The 13,491-nt window shown below is 36.8% G+C and overlaps 1 protein-coding gene across 1 annotated transcript in view; it reads left to right on the forward strand.

The window, feature by feature from the left end:
- Positions 1–1,537: 1,537 nt before the first annotated feature.
- The window catches only part of LOC120526883 (doublecortin domain-containing protein 2), a 52,643-nt gene continuing 40,689 nt past the window's right edge, over positions 1,538–13,491 (forward strand). The window contains exons 1-2 of the mRNA XM_039749997.1: positions 1,538–1,978; positions 4,394–4,442. Coding sequence (XP_039605931.1) covers positions 1,689–1,978; positions 4,394–4,442 — 339 coding nt within the window. The 5' untranslated portion in view covers positions 1,538–1,688. The remainder of the gene's footprint in view (positions 1,979–4,393; positions 4,443–13,491) is intronic.

Raw genomic sequence — 13,491 nt, forward strand, 5'->3', positions numbered from 1 at the left:
AAAAAAATTAATGCCAACAAGATCACATAGGTGTGGTGGTCAGAGATTTGAGCCCGGAACTCTGGAGCTGTGAAGTATCAGTATTTGATATATTCTCAAAAATGTTTAACCCAACTCAGGATCAATGGGGGACTGGAGCCTGTCCTGGTAGCATGTGGTACAAGACTGGAAACAACCGTGGACACATGCCAGTATATTATTGGAAGCACCGATATACACACACTGACATTTACTAACATTGGGGCCATCTATCATAAGTATTATTTTAGAATAATATATTTAAACTATAAAATACCACACAAGCAAAAACAGCATAATATAACATTTTGAAGTCTGTATAAACATAGCAATGCAATGTGGAGTCTCTCTCAGACCTCTTATAAAACCAGGCCTGATTAAAATTCATGATCTGAATGACATTCATAATGTGATTTTTAATTCATCTGAGTTTATTTTGTGGTGGCTCTGATGCTAGGGATCCGTGCTGGCAATCGGATGTTTGTCGGCTGCAATTCCCTAAATGCCAGAACTGTTTCCACTCCATTGGATCCTTGAACAAGGCCCTTAACCTGCAATTGCTCTATCCTGGGTATGACATTAACCTGCATCTAGCATTGTAAGTAGATCGTCCAACTTGCAGGGAAAACTTGGGGCTTGGTGGCAGGATTCGCACTCCAGCCACTGTAAAAAAGCTCACACTCTCCCAGTGTGGTGCTGAGGTGTCACCCATTGTATGAATGCGCTTGGGTCCTAATTTGGGATCCTGAGGTGTATTGCCATGATTGTAATGAGTTTAATTACTGATTTTTGAATGAATTGCTACAAGATTATTCTGCAAACTGGAAAAGCTTGCCGAATAAAGTTATTAACCATCCCCTCACATTTTAACACAAATCCAGAAATTGCCAAGCAGGTATTCGAATGCTCTTGCTTATGTCATATGAGTAGACACTTGTCTCTTAGAAGGCTATTTGCTTGTAGGCAGTGCGCTGGATGGCTCAGAGGTTAACACTACTGCATCATATCTCTAGCAAGTGTGGATTTTCTACATCTGCCCCAGATGATCACATTTGGTCGGAGGAGGTGTATATGTGCCTTTTGTTTAACTAATCAAGCCTGACGGACTGAATGATCTCCTCTCGCTTTTGAGACTTTTTATGCTTTCTTTTCAGTCGGTTCTTCTATTGCAGCAGATGCTTACAGGATACGCTCTGACTCCTTGTAATTTTTTAACTTGCCAGTTTGCCAACTTGATGGATGACTTAAGTAAATATGTTAAAGTTTTAGTTGGATGCGTTTAGCAACGTAAAACGTGACCTAAATGAAGTAGCAGAGTGTAACCTTCTCAAACGAAGCACTATTCTTAATCATCTTTGCTATATCATAAAAGTAACTATTAGTCTATCGCCAAGGAATTTTGTGGTACCATTTTCTTGGACTGTTACTTATCACCCGACGCCAGGGGCTCGGTATTCAGATTATGGGAAGGAGCACGTCGCCATGGATACTCAACAAACACCGTTTGCTTTTCCGCACATTAACTGTGTATCGCTATTTAAGCGAAGTGAGCCCGGCCCCGCGCCGTGTCACCGGCAGACTCCGTGAAGTTTCACGTTACACTAGACGAATTTGATCACGACAGCCTAATTAAACGCAACAATCTTCACGGGCCCCTCTCATTTAAGACAATGTCAGTTTCAAGTAAACTGTACACGCCACAGGCTTCCCCCGCGAAGACGATTCTCATGTACCGAAATGGGGATCCCTTTTTTCCTGGAAGAAAGTTTATCATAAATCCACGACAAACACCGTCTTTCGAAAACTTCTTGAGCTCGGTGACACAGGGAATCGAAGCGCAATTCGGGGCCGTCAGAAACGTGTACACTCCCCTCAATGGACACCGGGTGCTGGCCATGGAGCACCTGCAGCACGGACAAAGATACGTAGCAGCCGGCGCTGAGCGCTTCAAAAAGCTCGAGTGAGTAGAGCCGAAGAGCAGTGCATGCAATCCGAGATCGCGTGTGAGTGGACAAATGACGAATGAGTGGACTGTGTTTAGAAGCATCCTAGTGTTTAGGCTAGGAAAGCACCGAACATACACGTTAGCGCACATTCACGGGCTGTCTGTGATAAAGGGGTGCACTCTTCGCAGTGTTCTGAAAGATAGAAGGAGGAAACACCGCATTGAAGACTGGTATAATAAGCAGAGTGTGTGATTTTTAACTTGTAAATGTACTGATCTCTTGGTTCATCATTATTGTTTCAGTATTATTTAAAACGCAATCTGCACCTCATAGTCGTGAATTATTAAAATATGATTCTCAAAAATGTTTAATCTAGTTTAGGGTCAATAGTATGGGGTCGGGGGGGCTGCCCCAGTAGCATGTGGTAGAAGACAGAAAACATCTGGAGAGGGTGTCAATATATTTTACAGATGCTCACACCTACACTGGGACCAGTTTAGAGCTGACAGTAACCTACATGTGTGTGGAAACTGAAGTACTTATAAACTCTCCATAGAAATCAGGCAAGTGCTGGAATATAACATTAGAACATCTGAACAATCTAGACAAGAACAGGCCATTCAGCCCAACAAAGCTTGCCATTTCTATCCATTTAAATCTTCCAAACATGCTTAAATCTGACGTCACCTAATCTCAGAAAGCACATTAATGTTAGTTCTTAATTCTTTGAAACCTAGGACTCTGGATGCATGAGGCTACAGTGCTAACCACTGCAACACTATGCTATGCTATATATACAGTATATATCCTGCATTTCCCGTTGGTGTGAATTTCCCCTTGGGATTAATAAAGTATCTATCTATCTATCTATCTATCTATCTATCTATCTATCTATCTATCTATCTATCTATCTATCTATCTAAAATTAGAAAGTGTTTCTTCAAACAGAGAAAAACAGACACACGAAATAAATTACCAAGTGGTGTTGTAGAGGCAAGGCTAGAATAAGACTCCCATTGGCCCCAAGGGTGACTTAGCTCCTTAACAAACTGTCGGTCATACTTTTAACAATGCAGCATGCAGACACTGGGTCATTTAAGGCAGAGTGGTATGTCTAACTCATGATTTCGGCACAACACTCGATCGCTTCATCACGCCGGTCATTTCAACTTACTGAAATAATCAGTCCCCTTGATCATTTTATTGAGCTGGGGGGATTCTTCTTTGTCATTTTGGCCGTTGTGTCATCGAGTGAGGGGTAGGACTACCCAGAATGTCTTTATGGTAGATCCACACCTGGATAGAGAGTAGGACTTTAGGGACCCTCACATCTTTACTTGACGCTATTTTAGACAATCTAAGTGAACAGGATGAACAAGCTTGTTGGGCTGAAAGGTCTGTTCTCATCCCAATTTTTTGAATGTCTGCATATACGTATTATACCAAACTATTTACTGTATGTGTATGTTTGGGTTATACATTATGTTTTAGATGTGACATAGTCATGTTTCCTAGAGAATATGGATTGTTTTCTGTCAAAACCATGTTTGACCTTACTTCACCCAGTGGGTAAATCTAAGTAACTGAACTGTTGAACTTTTAGAGTGTGCATATGTGGCCAGTATGAGTAGTGCAAAGACTATATTTAAAAAAAGCAAAAACTTTATTATAATGAAAACTAAGAGAGACATGATATAAAATGAGCTATTTTTGAATAATGTGATTTACTCTATGGATATTGGATTTACTGGTAAATGACGTTGTATGTCAAGGATTACATGGAACTTGCCTTATTAAAAGAAAATAAATTAGAAATTCAAGAATTTTTAAATGATATGGCTTTTTACAACTTACTTTTTCTTTTATCTGAGTCCTTTCACAGTGACTGTAACCTAAACTTGTTCAACAAGATCATTAGATAGCCTAAACCTTAAGGCTCTGTACCCTCAAACTGTTCTTGTCTCTAGCAGGTCACCCTTCTCTGTGCCAAAGACTCCTTGATTGCACTGATTCAGTAGAACACTTCATGCCTCATCCCTAACCTCACAGCTCTGCATGATCTCCATTAATGTTCTGACTAAATGTAATGTATGTGCAAATCCTTATTCTGGCTTCCAGTATTTACAGCTTATGTTAATAATATCGTCACTTAACACAAAGACAGTGCATAGCAGACTTTAAAAATGGGTAAAAGATTGTTGTTTTGTTGCAGACGGTAATAATTGCTGAGGTTTTGAGTGCATATCAGCAGTTACCAACTACAAACCCAGTGCTATTTACTTTTCTAGTTGGCGTTTTATTGATTTTCTATATCAGTCTAATAGATAAAATATACTGTACACATATCTATACACTGCTGCTGGTAACTGCTTGACATATGCTTGGCTCAGAAAGTCATTTATCTAACATTGCCTGTTTGTTTTTTATAGTTACCTTCATATAACAACAAAGAAACCACAAAAAAAACAGCATGAAATGGTAAGTTTTTGAACATGGTAAGTCTTCTTCTGAAGTTACAACACATTGAGATAAAGTAGATATTATTTTCCAGTAATCCTGACAAAAGAAAGAATCATCATTGCTATGCCTATTGCTTTTTGTGTAGAACAAGTCTAAAATGCATCAGGTAGGTCAGTACTTAATAAAACCAGGTCAGTTCAGTTATCCTGCACTGGGAAAGGTCCAGGAGACTCAACCAGGAAGACAAATGTGTGACAGAGGCCTCTGCCCACACTATTTTTGTTTTTTGTTGCAGTGTTAAATGTTTAAAGGTTTGTAAGGTAGATGGCAGTTCTCTAAAATGGAGACCTAAGCACAACCACTTACTATCTGTGTTTTTTCTCCAGTAATTGTAAGAATTTAATGAGGAATACTCAGGTTTTGAAAATGATTAGTGGCAGTGGAGTTTTTTGTGATCAGAACTGGTGTAGGGTTATGTTAATGTAGAAAGTTGCCTGGTTTTGTTTCTGATGTGATATGAAATGCTGAAGCATCTATGAAATATAACTCTGTTTTGTTCTTTCTTATTGCTTTATTCACATAGCAATCAGTAGTGGTCTTCAAAAAGGGACATTGGAAATATACTGTATATTGAAGTGACATTAGTCATCTGTTTATTATAGTTAAGATCAGAATGTGGTCTTGAAGGATAAGTTTGGTACATTTCAAGTCAAAGTTATTTCATCACAGTCATGGTACAGAGATTAATTAGCCACATTAAATTGTCTTCGGGAGGCACAATGCTAGTAGCACTGCTGTCTTGCAGTAAGGAGGCCAGGATTTGCATTCCAGGTCCTCCTTGCAAGGAGTTTACATGTTCTCTCCATGTCTGGGTGACTTCCTCCAACTGCTGTGGTTTCCTACCACTGTCCAAAGACGTGTAGGAGAGGTGAATTGGTGATGCTAAAACTGACCCTAGTATGTGTTTGGTGTGTGGGTGTATGTGTTTGCCTTGCGATGGACTGGTGCCCTGTCCAGGGGTTGTTCCTTCCTTGCACCCTATGCTAGCTGGGTAGGCTCCAACCCCCCAAGACCCTGGTCTGGAGTAAGCGGGTTAGGAAATGACATGACAAATAAGAAAAATGAAGTTGTATTTTAAAGTGAAACATTTGTGATCAATTTAAAAAAATATATATAGTCTGTTATTGTATTTTAAAATAGAGGTCAAGGGGCAGAGGTCCAATCATGCACTCAAAATCCTTAAAACTTGCCAAATACATCAATTTTTCAAGTGGAAAGCTTTGTGATTGCACATATATTGTAAAATAGAATATCCATTTAAGAAGGAAAACAATAAAAAGCAAAATATTTTTTTCTGATTCGGCCATTTTAAAAAAAGACCCACTGTTTTGTTCACCTCAGTACTCATCTTCCCCCATGGCAGCTTGTCAGCCCCACAGGTATGGTTTCCTCAAGCATATCCATGTCACTTTGAAAATTCCATGTTAAGCTAACAAAAGCATGTTGGAGAAAAATGTGCCAACAAAAGTTCAGGCAAACAAATTCATACAGTAAAAATGTTCTAAGTAACAAATGTACTCATATTCGGGGTATTGCATCACCTATTTTGCTAGATCTTGAATGTAAAATTGAAGTTTGCCAGAATGCCAAAACTATTCGTAGCGGCACAGTTAGTGGCTTGATTTTTCATCTTGGGTTGTCACCTTGGAGAAAAGTGCAGGAACAGAATTTAGTGTACACTTATAAAACAAAGGGAGTTGTTTGTTTGTACATTAAGACATTATAAATTAAAATTTTGTGCCTTGTGATGATACGTTTACTTCTGTTGAAGCACTTGTGGATCCTTTCTTTCCAGAGTTAGATGTGTCTAAATCAAGATGTGTCCAGCTGATACAGATAAAACTGACACCTGGATAAGTGCCGGTTTTAGACTTTTTGCAAAGAACTGCATATACTGTGGTGCTGTAAATTACGTAGCTTATTTACACTTTAATTTTCATAGATTTCTGTTTTCTCTAATTTTTTATATAGTATTTCTCCTTATGTTACATATTTTGTTTTGCTACATTTTTAAATGTAATTAATTTTGACAAATTAAAACTTTTCAGGTGTAAAATCACAGCTCACAAGAGACTAATACATTATAACTGAAATTATATTTAAATGTGTGCAGTATATGTAATGACAAAAGTACTACTAAAGGGTAGTTTTCCTTTCATTAAATATATAAACATTATTGAACAAATTTGTCGCTGTGCACATTTTTCCTGAGCATATATGTCTATGAACGATTTTCTAAGCATGATTTTGTCACATATACTTTAGTCATGACCACCTAAACTTTTATCAAAGAAATACAAGTTAAGGAGAGTGAAAAGTGCACTATCATAGAATAAGAAAATATAAGTTGTGGTGATTGGTTATGTGGAGAAAGAAAAATGGAAGGACAGGAATTAGGGGTTGGTACATTTGACAGAGACAGTACTGCTGCAATTAATTATTCCATTATCCCACATAACTACCACTGTGCAAATGTGCCCTCACATTTAATACATGCTTTATTGCATTTCATCATGAAAATATCAACTATACATCTTAGTATTCTAAAATTTTCAGAGAGCTGTAATATGAATGTATTCTGTGTGCCGATAACTGCCTTCCACACTCCTGACGGCATAAGATAAAGCCTGTTTAAGAAGCAAGTAGCAATTAATGACTTGGTCGGGGAACACTTAGAATGTGAAGCATTTATAGTGCTACTGTAGTTACAATGGGGTTTGAGAAATTCTAGTAAATTAAACATTGATTTTAAGATGAAGGTTTACGACGTTCTGCTTTAATGACAAAATAAACTACGAGATGGTATTTTTGATGGCTGTGACTCGCCTTTTGACATCGAATTTGATAGGTGACACCTTCTTTTTTATTTTGGGCACTATGTTACTTTCTGAACTTGAACTTTTGAATGCCTGTGCCAGTCTATACCACTCTATACCACTCCATCAATTTCCTTTTGTTGCTTATACCACTGCTTAGCCACCAAACAGTAAGTTTTACCATGCTTCCATTATACTGAGCTGGACCACCATTACACATTCGCTGAAATTCTTCTTTTTTACACATGGTTTTGCCATTGTCTTTTAGCAAAACTCTAAACAGAAGGGGCTATTTATATTGATTTGCATATTCAAATAACTGTAATTCCAGGAGGAGTCAGGGTGGGGCTGTAGACGTGTGCATGTGTGTTAAATTTCATGTTTGTTGGGATTTATAAAGGGAAAGTTGTATGGAACTTTGCTTACACACAGTTTTATGCATCTGAATTTTTTAGTGTGAACTCGATGCATGGCATTAGCCATGGGGCCCTCAAGTATTTTATGGACATGAACTCATTCAACAGTCCTTAGGTCATGTACAGACAAAAAGGATGAAGTGTGTGCTGCATTTGATTGTAATGCTGCTTGTTGTCTTGACCAAAGTGGGTGTAGAAGGCGTTAAGTTAATTAGAGTGAGAAAATGCAGGTGTCTATTCACATGATTCTTAATTAGCATATAATTACATGCTTTAAATGACATATAAGAACACAGAATGGAAATATGAGAAAAATGAAAAGGAGACATGAGCTAAAAAACATCCAAGTGGGATTTGAAAGTTTTTAAACCGTTTTACAAATTATGTTTTATCTTCCAAATTTCAACATGATTTCTCAAGGCAGTTTGGACTCTTAAGGTTACTGCTCTCAGTGGCCATGTTTGCAGATTCATTCTGGAGAAGCAGCATTATAAGAATACATATTTGACTAATGTAGCAGCATTAAACCAAAAACAGAAATCAGCTCAAACACTAGGTGCCTCTCATAGCCCAGAAACACACATCACACTCAGAGAGACTGCACCAGTTTAGACTGTATAGTTCTTTGCAAAAAAAGCTGTTATTCAGGGTCATACAGTTTGCCCAGGAATTTGAAGTTTATATTATTTCAAATTCATAGCATGTGCTCAGTCTTCATAATAGATTCACAGAGAATATTTAGCTGTGCAAAATGACATCCATCCTTCCATTTGATGACCTTGCTTTATCCATTCCTGGATCATATGAAGCCCTGCCTGTGCAAGGCAGGATTCAGCCCTCGAGATGACAATAGTTTATTACAGATGATTTTAGGCACAGTCACTCACTTACTTGATCACTGCTAAACAGTACAGTGTCTTTAAAATGTAAAAGAATTGGGAGTCCCCAAAGTCAAGGCATACTTTTTCCTTTAAATGGATTAACTTAGGTGTACTTTGCTTAAAACCCACCTGCCGAAATGGCAGAAGTGTACCATTCATACAGCATGTTGCTTTCAGGATTGGGCGTTCTCTTCATGATTTCACAAGTCAAAAGCTTTGAGGTTTAATGTGACTGGTGTTAGCCTTTTGAAAAATTCCTTTATTTCCTTTATTTTTGATGTCTTTGTATACCATATAAAGTAATATTTGGAATTCTGGGAAAATATGCTTCATGCAGGGTTGGAAAATCCCAACATCTCTCGGATTTCTTAATATCCCCTTGGTAGGGACTTCAGTCACTCATCACAGTTTTTAAATTTATCACCATCATCTTCAAGCATTCATTCTCTCTATCTAACAGGATTTGCTATTGTCATTAATTATTTCCTTGGTGAGTTATAATATAAAATATCTGTAAAAAATATTCAAGCTAATTAATTATATTTGCTAATGACAATAATTCTTTGTAAGATTAATTAATCAACTAAATTAATTAATGAAAGTTTTCCATGCAGCTATAAATCATAGTTTTTGTCTGATAATTAAAATGCTTATTTAACATTAAAGGAACTTTTATGTAGAATGAACCAAGTGAATTGTATGAATTTGACTATATCCAAAATTGCTTTTTAACTATATGGCATGAATTAAGGACAGAACATGGAATAAAAGTTTACATCTTCATTTTACTTGGTTATGAGTACTGTTTTTGTGAGGTGTGTAGTGGCTGGAAAAATGGTGCATTGTTTAGCATAATTTCTTGTTGTGCAAAACATTACACCTACAATTTATTCAAATGTGCATGGTGCTGTAAGAATGATAAAAAACACTGTGTGAGTTAATGGTTGTGTATTAAATGGCTGTTAGCTCCAAGACTGAACCTCAGATCAGATGGTGATAGCACCATTATTATTTTTTTTTACTCTGAAAACCCATAAATTGTATCCATACAATTTGTATTTAGGCCTTAAAACACTAGTTTAATATAAAAATTAAATTAAATGTCGATGTCAATTTATTTATAGAGGACATTTAATACTACATCAATAATGCTGATGTAAAGTGCTTTCCATAGAAAATAAAATACAGAAAACATGATACAACCAACAGTAAAGTGTAACAAACCACTGTGTAAGAAGATAAGATTACCAGTATTACTGAAGATTATCAAAAGCTAAAGAACAGAAGTGAATCTTCAGTCTGGTTTTAAACAGATTAATTGAATGTATGTTCTTAATGTAGTAAGCTAAAGAATTCCACAAATGGGCACAAGTGAGCAGCGGCCACAAAAGCCTTGTCATCCTTAGTTTTACACTTAATACGATGGACCACAAGAGACAACTGACTGGTAGACCTAAGCTCTACGGATGGCTGGAGTAAAACACTGTCAAAGTATCAAAGTTTAATGGTTATCTCTAACATTTACCCATAGTTCCTCTTTACTCTACCATTCCTAATGTATGCAAATAATGCTTTATTATTCAATGAATTCACAAGTCGGTTTTTCTACAAGGCCAAATTAAGACTCTCCACAGGCCACTGGGTGACTTGGCTCCTTAACAGAGAGCTGATCATACTTTTAAACAATGCAGCACAGAATTTCTCACTTTTGATTTCAACCTGAGAATTGGTTGGGTCCCCCCCAAGTCTCATAAGTTTGCACCACACCTTTTAGCTTGCAAAAAACAAAGGTGTTTAGACAAGCATACAGGAGGTGTTTTACTTTAAACATTTACATTTGTTTTAAAGCCTATTGTGCATTTTACTGTTTTAAAACTTTTATTGTTTCATATTTTTTCCAAAAGTAAAACCTTTATTGTTTTTTGTCCATTGTTCAGAGAATTCATTGTATTGTGAAGTCAGTTGGGTTGGGAAGGGAATGTGAGGGTTGGTGGTAGATGGGTGGCAAAAATGCACTTTGCCTCAGGCGACGTTATTCTGGCCTGAATTACACTTCTTAAAAGAAGGTTGGCTGCAGAAACACTTCTTTGTTTGGGCATTAGATGTTGCTTTTAAAGTGTATGTGTTATGGTGCCGTAATTTTATATGCAATAAGCAGGATGTCTTTTTAAAGTCTAATAAATTCCAACATGTCTTTTATGGTATGCTGTGTAGGCCAGTGTATGAAATAGTTACTTAATTTGCACTCTGAGGATATGGCTGTTTTTCCTAGACCCAATCTAGAAGACAAATGTCTAAGTGTAATGAGATCCTCAAAACTGAATAGGTATGAGGTACTGGCATGTCATGTTCTACACCCTTGTAATTATATGATTTTATTTATTTTGTCATGGCTTGTGCTAAATGACTACAATATTAACCAGCCTTAAATATAAAACCCTCTTTTATATTTAAGGCTGCCGTATTCTTTTTTATGAAGATGACAAGAACAATTATTAATTTTATTGCACTTGCTTCAGGAATGCAAAATATTTGCATTCGTTTTTAGAGCATGAATCCTACTTTTGTTTTAATTTTAAGGGCTCCTGTGATCAAAAGGAATTGGCACACATTTACAGACTTGAAGATTGATACGCTCTACCTGCTATTTTCAGATCTGAAATTGTAAACACATTCATGTATGGCATTTGTACACAAAGCTTATAATATGGATGTGCAAAGCTTGCCATCTGATTTCTTGTATCTATTGTAAATCGATGTTCTTGCTTTTGCCGATGGGCTGCATTATGCCAACAACAACATTTATTTTTATACCATATATATTTTTTCGTACAAGGAGGTTGCCATATGTCAAAGTAAAGCTCAAAATGCTTTACACAATATAAAAGAAAAGTTACAAGAGAAAAGAATAGCAAGTTATATACAAACTAATAATATATAAAAATTAATCTAAAAAGAATCATGTGCTTACATAACACAGATATACTAGCAGTAGAATACTAATTTGAAGATAAGTTTATTAAATCCATTAAGATAAGTCCAATTTATTGTTAATTTTATAGGGAGAACAATTTTGTTGATACCTGGTATCTAAAGCTATCCTGAACTAACAGTTTATTTCTAAAAGAAGACAACTTTTCATCAGTTTTTGCCACCCAGTGAAATGTTTTTGATCCTCAGCATTATGATGAAATTTCAGAGTTGTATAAGTTAAAGTGAATGCATTTCAAAGCTGCAGTATTCAGACAGCACTACCTGCCAAACCATGCAATGAAGGGTCAGTAGGGCTGCATTTCGAAATTAATATTTTCTTTACAGTCTCTTGACATCTAATAGATTCAGCGTTAAAGACACACTGCATTTTTAACCCACCTTCTGAAGGTACTTTTATGCTGTGTGTTGTTCACTGTTGACAGGTTAGCTTCTGCTGTTATAGATAATTTGTCAAAAATGCTTTGTTAATTTATGTCCAGTGAGAAGATATGCATTTAGAGGTCCATGTTATGAACTGTGAAGACATTAGACAACCTGAATATTTTATTGATTTGGTATAGTTGTTCCTGATTCAATCACATTCTCTCCAGTCTCCACTATAGTCGTACTGTAGCCTAAATGAGCAGGACAAGTGGAGTGATTGGGTTAAAGTCACATGAATGTTTAAGAAATTACACACTAAACCATCATCATTCAAATGACCACTGTGAATGAGGAACTTTTACTCGGCACTCACTAGCACATTTGTTGAAGCTAAAATATAAAATGCTTGTCATTGATGATCTTATAGCTCAAATCATACATTTACTATCAGTGTGATCTCAGCACTTCAAATGAAGTGCCTTCTTGGAGCAAGAGTGCCTGACATAAATTATCTTGCTGGCCATGGAGACTTTATCATAATACTGCATGTTGGCACTGTGAAGGATTCAGTTAAGAGTAATAAATGTCCAAAAAAAATTTTAACTAAGATGTTACACACCACAAAAACATGAATGTGTCCATATTCAGTCAGGGTTCAACCTTGAGGTCCATACCCTTGGTTGGGTAGCTGGTTCCAGAGTGAATACTGACTTTTAGTCAAGTTGTGGCTCATAAGGCCATACAGATGGATAATTTAATTGTAATGGGTGCATTTGCAAATGGTTAAAGTGATTTTTGGGATCTGCCTGGATTTTTCAAGAGAAGTGGTCCCCAATTTAACTGCAATAACAACAAAATTGCCAAAGTTACTGGCAGAAATTTAATGCATACCTATTTTAAGATCATTACTGACTTGGCCCTTGCTGAGTTACAAGCATACAAGGAAAAAAAAAATTGTTTCAGCTAATGAGATGTGCTGAAACCACCCCTCACCCAAAAACAGTGCAGAATGATATTTTTTTCTGTCTCTAACCGCACTCGTTTCTTACATTTGTGGTTGTTTCAACCCCTCAAGGCTGTTCAATTGCTGTATGTGGGTCGTCAGTAAACATACAAAGGTCAAAATGGGTCCTGAAGCCACAAAGGTTTCGAAACACTTCCAGATTTACCATTCTACATGCTTTTCAAAAATAAACAACAAACTTGCAGTGCATTCTAGTACAGTCAACGCATATACTGTATAACCTGTCACTATACACAGGCAACACAGCACCACATGGCTAGTTATGCATACACAATAGGCATGTGCACAGCAAGGCACTCAAAACAAGCTTTAAAGGAGCCCTCCCCCTCCCCCAATCAATAAAATGTGACATATTAGAAACAAAAGATTTATTACTATTTACAAGGCGTTTCTTTATTCTTGATGGAAGAAAAAAGTGTGAAGCATCTGCACAGATACATGGGGAACAAAAATGACATGCCCGTTGTGCCCAGAACTGCGAATTCAAACAATGGAACAAGGCAGTCGTCCCTT

The sequence above is a fragment of the Polypterus senegalus genome, chromosome 3, assembly GCF_016835505.1.
Source record: "Polypterus senegalus isolate Bchr_013 chromosome 3, ASM1683550v1, whole genome shotgun sequence".
Lineage (NCBI taxonomy): Eukaryota > Metazoa > Chordata > Cladistia > Polypteriformes > Polypteridae > Polypterus > Polypterus senegalus.